The sequence below is a fragment of the Populus trichocarpa genome, chromosome 9 (genome assembly GCF_000002775.5).
Source record: "Populus trichocarpa isolate Nisqually-1 chromosome 9, P.trichocarpa_v4.1, whole genome shotgun sequence".
Lineage (NCBI taxonomy): Eukaryota > Viridiplantae > Streptophyta > Magnoliopsida > Malpighiales > Salicaceae > Populus > Populus trichocarpa.
In genome coordinates, this window is record NC_037293.2 from 6,311,438 (window position 1) to 6,328,950 (window position 17,513).

General features: G+C 33.3%; 1 protein-coding gene across 2 annotated transcripts; it reads right to left on the reverse strand.

Moving 5' to 3' along the window:
- Nucleotides 1-2,714: 2,714 nt before the first annotated feature.
- On the reverse strand, nt 2,715-12,264 carry LOC7482281 (protein DETOXIFICATION 43). Of its 2 annotated transcripts, none has more exons than XM_024608276.2 (14): nt 11,954-12,264; nt 6,953-7,153; nt 6,565-6,686; nt 5,820-6,110; nt 5,458-5,651; nt 5,202-5,337; nt 4,872-4,968; nt 4,653-4,753; nt 4,325-4,488; nt 3,941-4,012; nt 3,723-3,839; nt 3,535-3,630; nt 3,321-3,442; nt 2,715-2,992 (listed from the first exon to the last, which is right to left on the reverse strand). In XM_024608276.2, the coding sequence occupies exons 2-14, from the start codon at nt 7,030-7,032 to the stop codon at nt 2,938-2,940; spliced, it is 1,647 nt and encodes a 548-aa protein (XP_024464044.2). In that variant the 5' UTR covers nt 7,033-7,153; nt 11,954-12,264; the 3' UTR covers nt 2,715-2,937. The 2 variants fall into 2 exon arrangements, with proteins under 2 accessions (XP_024464044.2, XP_024464045.2); XM_024608277.2 differs by lacking the exon at nt 11,954-12,264 and adding an exon at nt 7,240-7,394.
- Between the last annotated feature and the right edge of the window lie 5,249 nt (nt 12,265-17,513).

Genomic DNA, 17,513 nt, shown 5'->3' on the forward strand with positions numbered 1-17,513 from the left:
TTGTTGGTGTCTTCGTATCAGCCTTGGGATTCATCGTACATGTACTCCTTTTTCATCTCTCCCGCCATTTCTCTGGCGCATGAGCTTGAATTTTTTGTGGGATTTAAGAAAGAATTGCAATTCATGAGTGTGGTGGAACCTGCTATTGGATGTTGATTGGTTGAATGGATATGTTTTTGGATTCTTTCAATCTTTTATCGGGATAGTGGGAGGTGGGTGATCATCATATAATACAGATCAAACTTTCGTGAGAGAGAGAGAGGATGGTATCATGTACCTGCTTCGATGCCAGCCACTCACCGCATAAAGGTTGGTGGGTAGGTCTTTAATGGAGTTGGCTGAGAAATGGATGCGTTTTTACTTTGTTTCAGTGACAGCGATGTTGTGGGGTATGTGGCAGGAGTTCAAGGGCCTTCTTTTTTGTGGTCGGCTAAAAACATGGAGGTTGCGTAGTTTTTAAGTGGGGTTTGGTCCAAAGGATCATCATACTCAGAATGCGATGTAGCTTTACATCTCTTTTCTTGTGCCATAATAACGGAACGAGGGTGCCTTTCTTTTTCTAATGCATCCTTGCATCACTCGCTAAGCATCATTAGTTTTGGTGCTGCTGTAGTTCTGGTATAAAGTGATTTTCATGTTTTGTTTTTGGATTTTTTTAAGTTTTAAAAACAACATATTAAAATTATATTAAAAAATAAATTAATTTAATATTTTCATCGAAGTAAATATGTTTTTGAAAAAAAATATCTACTCGAAAATATCCTTTATCGTGGAGGTGACAGGAAATTAAGTTCTAAATGGATAATTATATTTTACTCTTCGTTTTATCGTTGATTACTTCCCCGTTGTTCTCAGGCATGCATAAGAACACTGGAAAAGGAAATCAAGCAAGATATTGCATAAAGCTTAAGGTAAGATTATGGTGGCATATTTATTTTTAGGTGGCTTTTGGTACGAGGTTTAAGGTGATTTGTTACCGAAGCAATTTTCGGATGTAAAATTTAACCACCTACCAAACACCCCCTTGGAGTAATACTATATGAACACGTGGCTATTACCCCCCCCCCCCCCCCGGGAAGAGTTCAATTATTTAAATTCACGGGATCTGCACTTTTTTTTTTTTTTTTTCATTTAGAAATAACTGGGTTACCGACTTTAGGTTCCTAAACTTTTTTCTTTAAAAATGTTTCATAAGAAAAAGAAAAAAGAAAATTAATGGAGTCCCTTATAGTTTAAGTCCATTAATAATGTTAGTCCCTTTGTCACTAACAATGTTATTTTATTGTTAAATTTAAGATATTATTTAGAATAAGTCTTATATTTTAAAAACGTAAAATAAATTTAAATTTACTGAATTAAAAAAATCAAAATAAATAAATAAATACGTAAAAAAACCCGGAAACTTAAGCCTCACCAATGATCCCCCCCGCATAATTAACCATTTTCATATTATAGCAATTAAAAAGAAAATTAAACTATTAAAAGCATAAACTAATGATATAATCATTTCATATTAAAAAAGAAGAAAATAAAAATAAAAACCAACCAAACCAAAACCATTTTTTTTTAAAATCATAACTAGATTTTCTCTTCAAAACCTAGGGATCATAAATCACAAATCTAAATTCTTGTATATTTGGTTAATAAAAACAATTTTGTTTTATGTTTTTCAACTATAAAATTTAAAATTTGTTAAAATTAAATAAATACAGATTGAGCCTTCAAAAAACATCTCGAGTTGATTTACTCATTTGTTGTCCTACAAGTTAGATGTGTTATATATCTTTACTAATTACAATATATATATATATATATATATATATATATATATATATATATATATAAAAGGAATAATTAAGAAATAAAAATTATTATTTTGATTTTTGAAGATGACTCATTCTCTCTCTCTATTCTAGTAATAAAAATGAGTTAAATTTTTGTAAAGGGATACGTGTTAAGGAGAATAAAACATGAATATTGTAAAAATTTGCTGATATACCCTTATAGACTTTTCAAAATTCCAAGCATTGTCTTGTATTTATCAATTTTAGCAATTGATTCTGGATTAGTTAATTTTTTTTTTATCATTGGATTCGTTAAAAAAAAATGTCAAAAATACACAAGCAAAACTAAAAAAAAGGAAAGATAATTTTTTTTGACATACAAGTAACTATCAGTGCTAGCCAATATCATTATCAAATGAAAGTTTAATACACAGACGCCAAAATCTTATTATTTTATAATTGGAATTAGATGATATTAAGATTTTAATTTTTAGATCTGAAAACTTTCAAATCAGATTTTATATTAATTTTATATTTAAAAATAATTTTTGATGTTAGATTTGTGTTTATAAAGATAAAGGGGTATTTAAGAGTGTAATCAAGTGGAAAATGATGTGAGAAGGAGGAATTTTATTCTTCCCGCTGGGCTTCCTCAGAAATTGACGAACCAAGGTTGAAGATGATATTGGATGACGCATCACTTGTATCTGTTAATATTATGGGCCTGGAGTATAGCCCAAATGTACCTGGGCTCAACTCCAGGCTCGGTTTGTTTTCTTTTGTTTTTATAGCACACGATTGTTTTTTGAAAACTGCTTTATATATTTTTTCTCTACCGAATTAATTGATCTTATATATAATATAAAACATAAGATTTTATTTCTCCTACCAATCTATAATTATATGCATAAAATTCAAATTATTGTGATATTTGTGTAGAAAAAGATGGTATTAAGAGCATAAAATATGCATAATACAGTGAAAAAGAAAAAATAAATTGATCCCATCGTCTTATTTTCAAACATGTGCCGGGATGAATCGCAGGGAGGAGCCATATACCACAGGCATACATATCTAGTAGTCTAAGAAGAAAAAGGCGTACAAGGACAAAAATATGCCGCTATTACACAGATGTTCCCGAGGTTTGCATGTCCTAGGTCAACAATCGCCCTCTGAGAAAGCGCCAAGGTCCAGTTCCAGTTCCCATCCTGCAACGTTAGTGGGAATTCCATGTCAATCAACTTGGAGCTTCAAATAATCGAGCAACTACCATGATAAAGACTTCTTTAACATTTTTTCTTTGATATTTTTTATTTTTTCCAAGTATCATAAATCATTAGAGTCGAGCAGGTTTTGCAGGTTTGGGTCTAAGAAATTATCTGGTGGACTGCCGCGACAACCAGTAAAACAGTTTTAGTCCATATAAACCTAGTCCTTGCAAGGATTTGTCATGGCAATGAAGCATAAGAAGTGGAATATCACATGCTATTGACAAGGGAAATTGCCTGAAGATAAGAAAAGAACAAGGAGTATTACCTCCATACACCAGCAAATGTGCGAAGCCCCATAAAGATGGTTAAAGCAACCCAAATCCCAACAAATCCACCAGTTTTAGAGAGAACAAAAATGGCTGGAATGCTTGCTATGGCCACCAGAACCTGAAGAGCAAAGAAATTAAACAAGTAAATTTCATTTAGAGTAGGATTTATAAAGATTGAACTCACAAATGAACAATGGCCAACAAACTTACCATGGAATACGAAGAGTAAGCAAAATCAGATGCTCCGAAGTTTACACCATCAAAGACAAAAGCTATCGAGTTGATGGGTTGTGTAGCAGCAACAAACTGAGGGGTCGATAAAGCAAAAGTCAGTCTAATTAAGCTGAAAAAGGAAATAGAAAGAACATTCTAGTTATGGATTTGTAGATGGGAATTACCGGGATGCCGATGGCTATAATATGAAGAACATCAGGATCTTTTGAAAAAATTACACCACCGAAGTGCAGACCAAGTCCAACAAACACAGCTAGCCCAAGACCAAGAATAAAACTCATCTGTACAACAAAACCAGTCACAATTTAAGGCTGCGGTTGGTTTAGAGGAAAAGGAAAACCAAAACACGGAGGATGTATCGATACAAATGTTATTGACGTACCTGCAACACCCGGGTCGCAGCAGTTGTTGCCTTCTGGTAGTTCTTTTCAGCAAATGCACAAGCAATAATTGCCTATAAAAGTTGAAGAAAAACACATACTAATGAGTAGTCTGAATGAAGATTTGGAAATTAAACAGTGGATACTTTCCGAAAGCAGACTACGAGAAGGAAGGTTGAGCAATTTTAAAGGGTTAAAAAAATGTGACATGTTTCGATTTCAGTTGGTTATTCTACTTCATATTTGGACTGGTAAAGTATGATTGCAGCTCCAACCAGCCTCGTCCTTAAGGTATTTTTACCGCATGGTGAATATCTCCAGGAAATGCATCGATAGGGCCTAAAACTGAACACTAATAATCACATAAAGCATGTTTGTTTCTTTACCTGTCCGGCAACTGCCAAGCCATCAGCAAGAAGGGAGGATGTCAACCAAACTTGTAAGCAAATTTGGAATGCAGCCATAGTTGTTGAACCCAATCGAGTTGCCCTTGATGCTGCCAAGGTCACGCAGATTGTTGCTGCTACAACTCGAGCTAACAGCAGAAAGCCTGCCTCCCAGCACAGAAATGAAGCAAGTAAAATGCATTGATCGCGTGTAAGAAACTCTTGGATCGAAGTAGAAAATCAATTATAATTTAACTACAGCCAATTACAAGAAGGAAAAAAATTAAAACAAAACAGTGATCAGAGCAAGAGTACTTAGCCCCCTCACCATTTTTGAGGAACCGACTAAATTGCAAATCTTTAACACTTGGGGGTAAAAGATTAACTTTCCTCATCAACTTCCACAAGAGAATTACTGAAATCAAGTACCTAAAATAATCACAAGGAAAATGTTTTTTATTAAATAACAATCCTTTCAAGTTTCAACTAGTAGTTGCAAAACTGAACATTTATATTAGCTGCAGAGTTTCGAGATCATAATACTTACTGAGAAAGGACGTGAGCAATGGCTGCACCACTGACACCCCACTTGAAGACGAAGATAAATATCGGGTCTAAGACGATATTTGTTAAATCTCCTATGACTGCGGTGCACAGAAAGAACAAAAGGGAAGAGTTAGTTGAGTCCCAAAACTTCAGGTTCGAAGTTGGATTTTTATCTCCATAAATGGAATGGTGATCGATTTATCACATTATTTCTCATGCATGTCTAATATGTTTGATTTCACGCTGGTTAGAATGAAATCTGCTGAGCATTAAGACATCGCTTTTGCAAAAAGAGAATTAATGCTGAAACTAAAATGGAAATGCCTCTCACCAGTGGCATATAAAGGGGTTCTTGTGTCTTTAAAGCCTCGAAAGACCCCTTGCATTGCCAGTGACAAAAGAACTGCAGGAGAACCTAGTGCTCTCAATGTCAAGTACTTCCTTGCAGGGGTTAACATCGCCGAATCCTATCCATAAAAAAGACAGCAGTCAGTTCTCTATTGAGTCAAGGCAGCGGGAATCAGTAGATGCAGCGTAACAAAAATAACACTACTGAGGAGAATGAGATTGAAACTGAAGGCACTTACAGATTTCACACCCATAATATTCAGGAGAGGTTTTGCCCCAAACACGAGGAATATAGTTTGCACTAGACCAAGAATTCCACCAACAATTAATGCTGTCGACGCTGAGGGGATATGTAGCCTCTCTTTATTTCGTTTGGGCTCTACACTTTTGGTATCAGTAAGAGTAGTAGACTTGCTTGTGGTTGCCTTACAATCTGATGAGAAAAACAGCTACACTATTTATGCTGTGGTGATATGATAATCGTATTCATGCTGTCTTTTTTAGCAAATTTTAGAATTCTGAGTTTTTGACACATGTTCTAGGGGGTGATGCTATAACATGGGCAATGGAAAATGATCAAAGAGAGAGAGAGTTCGTGTACCATCCCCCGGCACTGAATCTTTCTTTTCAATGTTCTTTTCATTGTTTGTGTCTGAACCTTTTTCCAAGTTCTCGAGCATTTCCTCATCAGGCACCGACTCTTTTGCTTTACCACTTTCCGCATCTTTATTCAAGTCCCCAGCCTTTTCTGCTTCAACTTCGCGATTTCTTTGAAGAGTTTCTTCCTCAGCTACAAAAGAAGTCGTTATACTAACCAATGGAAATATGGTGACTTTTGAGGCTTGATTGAATATGGCAATAGCAACTCCTACAGCAGCTATTTCCACTGGACCTGTGCAAAATAAAAATGAAAATCAGCTTCGGTATCAGATCTAGTCCACTTGTTGGTGTGTCGCATTCAGCAACAAGATATATAGCTCATGGAGTAGAGCTGATTGACAATTTGAACATGATCAGTAGGATATTATTCAACACAACTACCACTGTAATTAATTTGTTTTTCCTTTCCTTTCCTTTTTTTTTTTTTTATATTGAACAACTGAAGGGGGATATGCTAAATGCTGTTAGCTGATACATCGAGAAAGTTCTCTGAAGTTCCAGTGTGTCAAAATCTTAATCACATGAGAAATCCATGCAATAGTATAGATCTTAAATTTCCACGATCTTTCAACTTTGTATATGAAGTTCTTAAATGCTATACAGCAAGAATATTGGTTGTTGTCAAAATGCAGCAGTTTCGCAATAGAGGTCTGTAGTTAGCTGAATGAATAATTATAGGAACAAACCTAGACGGCCAATGAAGGCTGTGTCAATCAGGGAGGCAACAGGATCAGCAGCTAAAGCCATTGCTGCAGGCAATGCAATCCTTATGATCTCCGAACCAAGTTCATCTTTTTTGAAAACACGTCTGAAATTGGAACCAACATTAATTAGCTCATAGAAGCATGAAATTTTTTTCTCTTTACCAGTCATACCACCTTAAGTTCCCTCTTAACATATGAACGGGGGAATAAAAATTCTTTGCCTGCTTTAAACTTTAAAAGATTAACATCATTCTAATTAACAAACCGGTCTTCCAAAGCAGAATAAAAACCAGTATATCGCACATTAAAGCTACAGCATTTGCACATGCAGCACAGCTAAAAAACTGCATGGGACTAAATGAAATTATACCTTGCATCTCTAAAAAAAACAGAGAGTGGTATCTTCGGCTTTCTCAGACCAACTGGCTGCAGAGCACTTTCCTCAGACATGATATCAAAACCTTGAGATGTAACTGAATATCACCCTAACTTTGAACCTTTTCTGATCCAGTTAAGCTTATCGGGGTGACAGCAAAAGTTTTCAGGTCCTCACAAGCCAAGTTCCTATAACCTGCAAAATGCATGATATAGCAGTGGATCATGATCATGACAATACAATAAACCCGGCAAGCAACAATGCTCAAGTTAAAAACCAACCTTGTGTTCTATTATGATAAGACAATCGATAACTGCAAGAGAGATTTCAGGTAAAGGAAAGCCAATGGTACTTGTGTATAGAATAAGGACTTGGAATTTATGGCTCTGGCCTCAACAATTAACAGTTGAACCTCCCTCAGTTCTCTCTTATCTCTCTATAAAAAATATACATGTGCATCAAACATCTGTCAAAGGTCTCCCTAAAAAAATGCCGGCATTAATTTGCAAGCATCAATTCGGACATGGACTAGATATCTCTGTAATTTTAAAACCCAAGCAGGATAAAACCCGAGTTATAGTTTGAGAGGGCCGACTCAGGGTAATTATTATTTTTTAAATAAAAACAATATTATTTTGATAAAAAACCAAATGATTGACAAACAAGTTTTGTTCGGGTCAGATCTAGATTGATCAAGTTACTAGTTCAACCCGAGTTTTTAAACAAATTAACCAAGTTTTTTCTTTTATTTTTTATTAAACTTGAACAGATTTAAACCTTAAATCAACCGAGTCTTTAAGTTTACCCAGCGGGTCGGTACAAGTATTAAAACAATGGTTCCTGGTCGTCACTGAAAGTAACGCGTGGTCCTTGACTGTAGTTTTTGCTGTGCTTCTGCCCCACGTGCCTGACTCTGTTATTTGCTAGCGTGAGTGTGTAAATACTGATATTAAGTGTGCTAATTTGTATTCTTTTTTCATATTATCAACCTTAACGTGGTGATGCGGGCACAGGCCTGCCATGGCAGCATACTGATATCGGTAATCAACGATCAATTTAATAAAGACAGATCATTCTTGGGTTCATTACAGTGATTGGAATTTACTGCCCTTTAAAGGTAATGAAGAAGCAAACGAGGACTATTCAATGAGTTTCTTTCCTCTTTTGATAATTACCAGAAATTGCAATTCCAAATCATGTATATGGACAGAACTGTTGTGATAGAGAACAGTGACACCAGTAGTTACTCCTGCACTGTAAAATTCTTAGAAATATATTAAAATAATATTTTTATATTAATGCATCAAAACAATTTAAAAAATTTAAAAATAAGTTAGTTTTTTAAAAAAATTAAAATTTTTTGAAAAAATGATTTCACCCTGCCCCAAAAAAAAAAAAAACACACTAAATTGCTAATAAACTTCATTACCTCAGTTGTCATATTTTATTGTTATTGGTAGCCAAGTTAGAAGAGTGTCCGCTCACCTATTCTTAAAATCAGGAATCAAAATAAGGATTTTTTGAATAAAATATTATTTACAAACAAACAAATCATCTACCTTAAAAATGGTGATATTTAGATTCGACAAGAATTAATTAATAAATTAAATATTAAAAATGCAGTTTCCTTTTTAGTTTATATGAGATTTTTACATAGTTATTTTTTTATTTGTATATATAATACTGTTTTAACTAATTAGCTAGATCCCAAAGACAAAGAGCATAGAAATTAACTAAGTAGCTGCAAAATCTTTGGGCAATGTGTCTCTTGTTTGCGTTTTTAAGCATGAATAAACCTCCCTGGGTTCTGTATGGTTCCTAGATAGCACCGTAACAGGCTGCTATATACTATTGCTCATGCTAAAACAAAACCTATATCTTAATTTCCCATCCTTCCTTTACACGCTGAAAAAGTACGAATGAGTCAAAGAGATTGGATGTTGTCGACGTCTCTATACGAAGGAAGGCTCATTTTTCTCAGTTCCCTAGATTTATTTTTTGATCAAATCACTTCCGTAGAGATAATTTGTGAGCAAATAATGTAAACAACAACCTTCTTTAACGTGAACACACACACACACAGAGTATATATCATGGGATGCTTCATTTTTTGCCATTAATTTGTACAAAGAGCTGGAAAAATATGAAATCCGGATCTCTCACAGTTAAAGAAGCATCACGGGTCAATGTTCTATACCGACTTACGCATGCAAAAGTGTTAAGAACAGCTAAATAATGGGACAAAGGGGTCAAAAAGCAAACACAATTATAAACAAATTTTCTTGAATGCGAAGTCATTTGCCTCCTACCTCGCAGCTACGAGCGTCAACATTATGATTAGATTTATGATGGAAACAAAAGCCTCCATCACTTGATTCTTCACTAGATAATCCGCAAGAAAGCCAACAAGAATTGAAGAGATTCGAAAAACGGAAAGGTTGGATTTGTGTTCACATTCCTAGAAATTTCGTTGTTCGTAAATGGAGTGCTGGTACATGCCAGTTCTCTAGACAATTCAGCGATATCTTGGTATTTGAAGAATTAAGGATTAATTAATGCATGTAATTTAGAGATTTTCATTTACAAGAAAATGTTTAGCAATCTCCAGGCTCATCTGTTCTTGAATTGGTTCAATCTCTAACACATCGTGCAGCAACAAAAAGACCCCCTGGAATCAAAACAAAAAAAACACAAAAAAATGTACCTAGAGATTCTGCTAGCAGCTTCTCCTTTTTCCATCTTGATCAAGGAGTTACCATTACAAGTTGCTAATGCAGCACTGATTGAATTATCATTAATTTCAATTAGAAGAAGAAACTTCATGAGCAGGATCTATATAAGAATTTATAACTGAGAAACCGATTCTGCCAATTCAAGATTCATAGATTTCTCTCAGAATCTTACACCTGCTTCGCTTTAATTTGTTCATTTCATGCGTATTCGCTAGTTAAAGACAATTTGTTTGAAAGTTACGCATCAGGGACACATCTAAAATCAAACATATTAATCAGCTAGTTCAAGACAATTTGTTCGAGAAGTACCTCTAAAAGGACCAGGCTGTTGACTGTTCTGTACCACTCGGGACACCCATCTACCAGGCTTCACCTTTTATTATTTTAATGCTTTCCATTTTAATTGGGTATCAATGTAAAGTAGGTGGGTTACCTATTTGGAATTTTTTGTTTTTTTGCCTGGAGATCATTTGAGAATCGGAGAAAAATATATCCTTCGTCCCGTAATAAAATCAGCGGTTGCAATATCCTAATAAGAGATTGAAATTAGAGATAGGTTTAGTAGTTATCAAGAGAACAATTATGCTACTTCCTTTTGTTTCCGTTTTATCTCCATCAATAATTTGAGACTAATGATAAAAAATTAGGTTCACAAATTAGATTAAACCAATGACATAACGTTTCGGATGTTGTTCTTTACAGCAAACTTTAATTATTTAAGTTATGTTTAGTTGGTGTTCTAAAATATATAAAAGGAAAAAGTATAAAGATGTGTGCCTGTTTGGAAGTGTGTTTCTGGTTATTTTTTAAAGTGCTTTTCGTGTCGAAATATATTAAAATAATGTATTTTTATTTTTAAAAAATTATTTTTGAGATCAGCGTATTAAAACGTTTCAAAATATACAAAAAAATTAATTTTTAGCAAACCATATTCCCAAACAGTGCAAATTTTTTATAAAGAAGCCTCTAGTACGAAAGATAAACATTTAAAAATAAATTTATCAACTAGACAGTTTTAAAATCAATTTGTATTTTTTTAATAAAAAACACAAAAAAACATGTTTTTTTAATCTTATATATCTCAGTTTTTTTAAAAAAATTAGAAAATGTAACCAAATGCTATTTAAAAATAAATCAATCATGAAAACAAACTTAAATAACGAAATTGCTGGAAGCATTTAACTTGGTCATTCGAAATCAATAAAAGCAAGCATGAGGTCGAGAATTTATCACAAACTGATGATGATGAGTTACAAAAGCAGCAGAGAAGATAGCCGAAGGCACGTCATGGTGGAAAAACAAAGAGAAGCGTGGGAATTACCATTTTGACCGTGACTGTGATTTACAACTGTAATTATGGTTTTTAAATATTTAATAATATTTTCATGTGTTATTTTTAAAACCAACGAGTTATAATTTTTTTAAAATCATGACCACAACAAAAAAAAAAAAAAAAATTGATAACTTTTCTAAACGACCGTTCAATAAAGAAGGATAAGGAAATGACTCTGTTCGGCACTTGTATGTGGTGACAAAAGGATTAGCTATAAAATAGACAGAACTGGAGCCCAACTAGGCCAAGTGGTGGGCCCCAGAATTCAAAGGGCCTGCAAGTCCGACTAGTGGCAGTAGAAGAACTCATCGTCTTCCTTCCAGTTGGCCATGGAAGTTTGAACACACAGTCCCTGGTGACAACTCTCCAACTATTTTAGAGCCTGAGAGGGATCACAGCCGAAAGCCACATGGACTCTTTAAGCTATAATTTTTATAAAAAAAGAAGTACATTTTGCTGCGAATAAGCTGTGACTTGAAGGGTGGGAGGGTTTTTTTCCAGAGTTATTATCAGAAAACGCGATATCACTACCATTGAGAAACAAGGATGGGTTTCGTTAAGGAAAGTAAAAAATGTTTCTACGAATTTTATGGCCATCTGCTGGTCCAATTCGCTTCCATTTTGGCGGTCCTTCTATCAACAGAAGCAATACGCGCGCCCATACCGACGGATTCGTGCCAAGCCATCGGGCCTTGGTCCTTCACTATTTACTAAACTGTTTTTTTGATGATTCTTTAGAATCCCATTGTGTGTAAGATTTTAGTTCTATATCAACCATCACACACACACAAAGTTATATACACATTCTACTGCTTTAGGCCTAACCACATCTCCTGGTTTAATTTCTAGAAAAAGAAGTATAATATCAATAAAAAATTAGTAATATCGATCAAGACCTAACTGAAGGAAGTGAGAGGATACTTAGCTCACCTTTGCAATCGGTAATGCAAGTGCTGTGCAAGGCTAGCTCAATTCCCACCAACTCCTGCGAAGCTCTTTCTACCAACCTCCCTTGGATTGCAAGCCAAATACAGACCCACCAGCTCCCTTTTATACACACCTTTCCTCGCTCTCGATTATGAACTAGCCTATAACAAATTAGCGAGAATTCCAATAAAAAAGAGAGACGTTTTTAATGAAAAGTACTTGACGAATCAAGGTCGAAGATAAATCAAAGAAACAAAAATAAATGTCAAGCTAGCCTTGTGATCGATGATAATGCAAATTCACTTGCATCATTGCATTAAAATTTATAGACTTGGGGATGTAGAAAGGTGGAATTCCACTACCAGTGTAAGATATAGCTCTGTAACCTTATTGTCTAACTTTTTGCTACAAAATCAAGTGCTTTTAGTAGGTAACGTGCATGAGAGCTTTTTACCAACTTGTGGGCTGCGTAGGATTCCCAATACTGAATACTTGCAATTTTAGATTACATGAGGCTTTTGTAGTTTCACACATCAACTGCAGAAAATGAAAGTTCTATTATGTATAGAAAGCTACTAGACTAGTTAACTAAGGGGGTCAAAATGCGAGCAAACGTTTTTCTTCACATCTCCAAAATAGTAATACGAGGAGTTACTAACATGTTTTCAGCATAAAAAAAATATTAACTACGAAGTTCTACAAGTATCTAAAATTGATAGAGAATTATATACGCTTGTAAATATAAAAAATAAATTATTAATTAAATTTATATAAATATTAATTTGCAAGGTTAAGAAACATATATAAATTAAGATATTCAATCTGATGGGATCTGGTTGACTTAACGGTTCCAAAAACAAATTCGGCCACTAGCAAAAAACTCAGCTTGACTTAAAATAAAAAGAATTCAAGATGAATTTTTTTCTTAAAATGTTAAGGCGATAATATTTTGGATCAACCCGAGTTAATCTGCCAAACTCATGACCCAGGTTGTTGATTGTTAGAGAATAATATAAATCATATCTTGGGACCTCACCTAATAGCTTAAGCTTTTGGGTTGAATTGATTTTTTGACATGGTATCAGAGCTTTTATGATCGAGCGGTCACGAGTTCGAATCTCACCATCCCCATTTATTTGATAAAAATTAAGCACAAGGTAATGTGCGCTTATGCAAGTATCTTGAGACCTCACCTAACAACTTAAGTTTTTGGGTTGGATTGATTATTTGACATGGTATCAAAGCCTTGATGACCAAACTGTTACGAGTTCGAATCTCATTATCCCCATTTATTTGATAAAAATTAAACACAAGATAGTGTGGGTCTGTGCAAGTTTCAAGCCTAATAAGCTTTCACTTGAGGGGGGTGTATTAGAGAATAATATAAATCATATCTTGTGACCTCACCTAACAGCTTAAATTTTTGGGTTGAATTGGTTATTTGATATAGTATCAGAGTCTTGATGACCAAACGGTCACGAATTTGAATCTTAACATCCCTATTTGTTTGATAAAAATCAAGCACAAGGTAGTGTGAGTCTGTGCAAGTTTCAAGCTTAAAGTGCTTTCACTTAAGAGGGTGTGTTAGAAAATAATATAAATCATATCTTAGGACCTCACCTAACTGCTTAAGTTATTGGGTTGAGATGATTCTTTGACATTGACCCAACCGGGTATAATAACTTTGTTTTTTAAAACTATTTTTTAATCTAGTTATATGACATAAAAAACATTCACATAAAAACAACCCCAACAATCTTTTTTTTTAAACAACAACCATGATTGGTTGCACAAAAAGTATATATAAGAACATTGAAGTGAAATACATGTAAAAATAATAAAAAGAAAAAAGAAAAAGTTACCACCTAGTTTTATGTTAACTAGAAACTCTACTCGTCTTTAAGAGCATCTCCAATGGAGATGCTAAATGGATAGCCAAAAATAAAAAACTAATATTTTGGCTTTTCTTTGCTTGTTTTTCATACTCCAAGGGGAAAGCTAAACAAAATGTTAAAATGCCTTTTCTTTTTCACAAATGTTATTCCTATATATCTCTCAAAAGAGCCAAAACTAACAAAGTGGGGTCAACAAAAGAATAAACCAATTAAATCTAGCAATGTGAAAAAAAAATAACATTAAAATCATTAAAAAAAATAAAACACTTATTTATTCCACTCTAATAGAATTGGCTTTTCAAATGACTTTTTTTCATTGGAATCTGCATGGTAAAAAAATCTATATTTATACTATTCAAAATGCTATTTTATCAATTTGCCTCTTTAAAATAGCATCTCCCCTTGGAGATGCTCTAAATGTTATATAGGTAAGGGACTAGTTATATTAAAATAAAGATGAGAATCATTCTAAAACATATTATCTAAGATAAATTGCTTTGTGTTTGTTTTTAATGTTAAAAATGTCTAACTTTCAAAGGTAAATGACCACTAGAACTTAAAGTAATGATTTGAGATCTGGGCCTAACAACAAGACCTAATCTTCACTTTCAAAGGGTGGACATCAGACTTAAAATAATGATAGATGATAAATTAAGCTTTGATTCGCTTCTTTGGTTATGTTCTAAAATAGGCCAAAAAATCACTATTCGTATTCTATGATCTTATATGGGATTGTGCTAATCCAACCCAAGTTTTTTCATGCATTAAGAAAAATATATCATCCAATACCCAAAAATAGATTCCCACACATCAAATAAATTACCTTTTTTTGTTTTTTTTAAACAATAAGGAGTCGTGTTGTCAACATCCTTAACCAACAAACGAATAATTTATTTATACTAGGTTGACTTCATGAATAATAAAACTATTATTTCATAACAAAATTACAGAAAAAAATTATGACATTTATTTTTAATAATTTTGAATGTGGAATCATGATGCATCAATTTCATTATTCATGTGCCAACATCTTCAAACAACAACAACGACTAGATGATTTATTTATTCCTCATTGATTTTATAGACAACCAAAACAATTAATATACAACAAAATAAATCAATATCATATATACAAGGATAATGCACACCAGGTTCACACAAATCAACAAATGAAATGTGCACCGAGATCAAATAATTATTTATCAAGTGTTCTAAATCACAAAAATAAATCTTTACAATTTCATATCCGAGTCGTCACGCAACAACACGGATACACAACACATCAAATTACAATACAATTCACAATACGCACTCACAAAAGAAATAATAATTCATTAGAAGTATTCAAAATAAATGAAGAATTATTCGGGATTCTGAAATGACCTTCAAGAAAACAGAACTGGACAGTGATTGCTCGTGCACCTCACATGCTGTCGAGACCGGTAAGTTGAAAAAAGGAACCCAAAAATAATATGATTTGAAAGCTGGATTCTTCATAAGCCTGAGGGTGGGCTGTAATTCATGGTGATCTAGGGGTTGTTCGTGGTTGGAGGTGCTGATTTGTTTGAAATGTTAAGGCGATTTTTGTTATTATCTTGCAATGATTTCGACACCTTAATTTAGAGGAAATGATTCATATTTTTTTTATCATTTCTTTCGATAAACTATGGTAATATAAAAAAATATAATTCATTTAACCATAAAATCTTATTCGTGTATTAATTTATATATTCATGTGACTTATAGTTAAAAGAACTCTCTAAAACACTTTCATCCTACTGTTTTTTTTTTAATCTTTTCTTCTTTTTTTTGAAAGAAGCTGATAGGATTAAATAAGACATAAGTGTGTTATGCCATCACATTATATAGAAGAGAAAATTCGCTGAACTAACTAGTTAAATATAGAAACATAATCTTCAGATCAGCTAAACACCTCTGAAGATCCTTCCCTTGAGTAACATATCATGCCAATCAATACCGCATCTTTCCACCATCTGTTCCCTGCATAGGAACCAAAACATTGCCCCAAAATACCACAAGCTGCAGAGGATAAACATAGTACCGACAAATTATCTAGGTGAGTCATAGCCAAGCAAAAAAATCAGATATTTTGTGCACTCCTTGTTTAGCGAGGTGATCTGCCATGTGATTACTTTCACGGTAAGAGTGAGTATAGGTGATTGAATCAAAACATGAAGCTAGCCTCTTAGCTGAAGAGGAGTTTATCAACCAAGGCCTATTATGAGGATTATTCATCCAGCTAATGACATTGGTAGAATCAGATTCAATAATAATATGTTTATGATGTAGGAAGCAATTAGAAGCTGATAATTCGATAGCTTTGACAACCGCTCTCAGTGGCAGAGCCAAAAAAATTTAAATGAGGGGGCAAATTACTAACAAATATTTGATATTATATACTATATAGGCATGTGTTATATATAGAAAAATCAATTTGAAATGCATGAACTAACTCATGTCAAGCAAAATTAATTTAAGAATATTTTTAAAATAACAAATTTACATTATAATTATTCTTTTCGAGTTTTTATATTTTGAAAGTACTTCATAATGACTTTCTTTTTAATTTCATTAAAGATATTCTTTCTCAATATATACAATTAAACTTTTATTCATCTATTTCTAAATCTTCCAGGGACTAGTGAAATTATTGACAACAATTCTTTGTTGACTTGTTGTTTTATATAAATGGGTTAAATATATATATTAATATATTTTTTCGAGTTGTTCACTACTTCATTTTTAATCACTAGTAAGTTGATCACCATCATTTTTCATATGAAATTCATAACAAAATACACATTAATTCATCAAAACTCATTTCAATTCATATTCATATGCATATAATAGTATCCATACACATATTAATTTAACAAAACCATAAATTATCATAAACTCTAACATTTTTAATAACTAATTATTAAGGAATAAAACTAAAATTAAACAATGAAATAAATAGAAAAAAATGAAGGAAACTCACCTAAAACATAAAGTATAAAAGGTTACTTACTTAACTAATTAATAGTTTAGGACTTGAAAAAAACATTTGTTGAAGAAAGAGAGGCAGGAACTATAATTCAAAAAAGAAGAAGTTTGGATTAATTAGTAGTTAATAAAAAAAATTAAACTTGTTAAGTTATTCTATTAAAATTCTAATATAAAAAATATTTTAAAATAAAAGGATTAAGGGGGCAATTGCCCCCTTAATCTCCATTGTGGCTCCGCCACTGACTGTTCTTAGCTCAACTACATTGGAGTTTAAGATCCCGACCGACAAAGAAAAAATACCTAGAAGTATTCCATGGTGATTCCGCAAAACACCACCTATTCCGGAGAGGTCAGGCTTTCCGATAGAGTATTCGTCAACATTCCATTTGAATCTATTAGTCATAGAGGGAGACCACGTAACACCAGTACTTAAAGTTTGAGAATTAGTCCATCGAATCAGACCTTCTGCAAATCTTAGCAAATCTGAAGAGGAGTAGGGAAAATCAGGTTCTATAGCCTTTAACCATAAGCAAAGCCGAGTAATAATAAGGAAGAACATAATATCATAGTCTGTGATTTTTTGCTTAAATATCACATCATTGATCATTCTAACTTTTCTTTGAAGTCGATTGTTACTGTTTTAAACCTAAAAAACTAGA

What these genes read in the sequence shown, in the direction of transcription:
- LOC7482281 (XM_024608276.2), bottom strand. Translation starts at nt 7,032, where the DNA reads ATGTCTGAGGAAAGTGCTCTGCAGCCAGTTGGTCTGAGAAAGCCGAAG. An exon ending in AGCCTTCATTGGCCGTCTAG is followed by an intron (nt 6,111 to 6,564) that starts GTTTGTTCCTAT and finishes TATTTTGCACAG; the next exon opens with GTCCAGTGGAAATAGCTGCT. An exon ending in ACATTTGCTGGTGTATGGAG is followed by an intron (nt 2,993 to 3,320) that starts GTAATACTCCTT and finishes CTAACGTTGCAG; the next exon opens with GATGGGAACTGGAACTGGAC.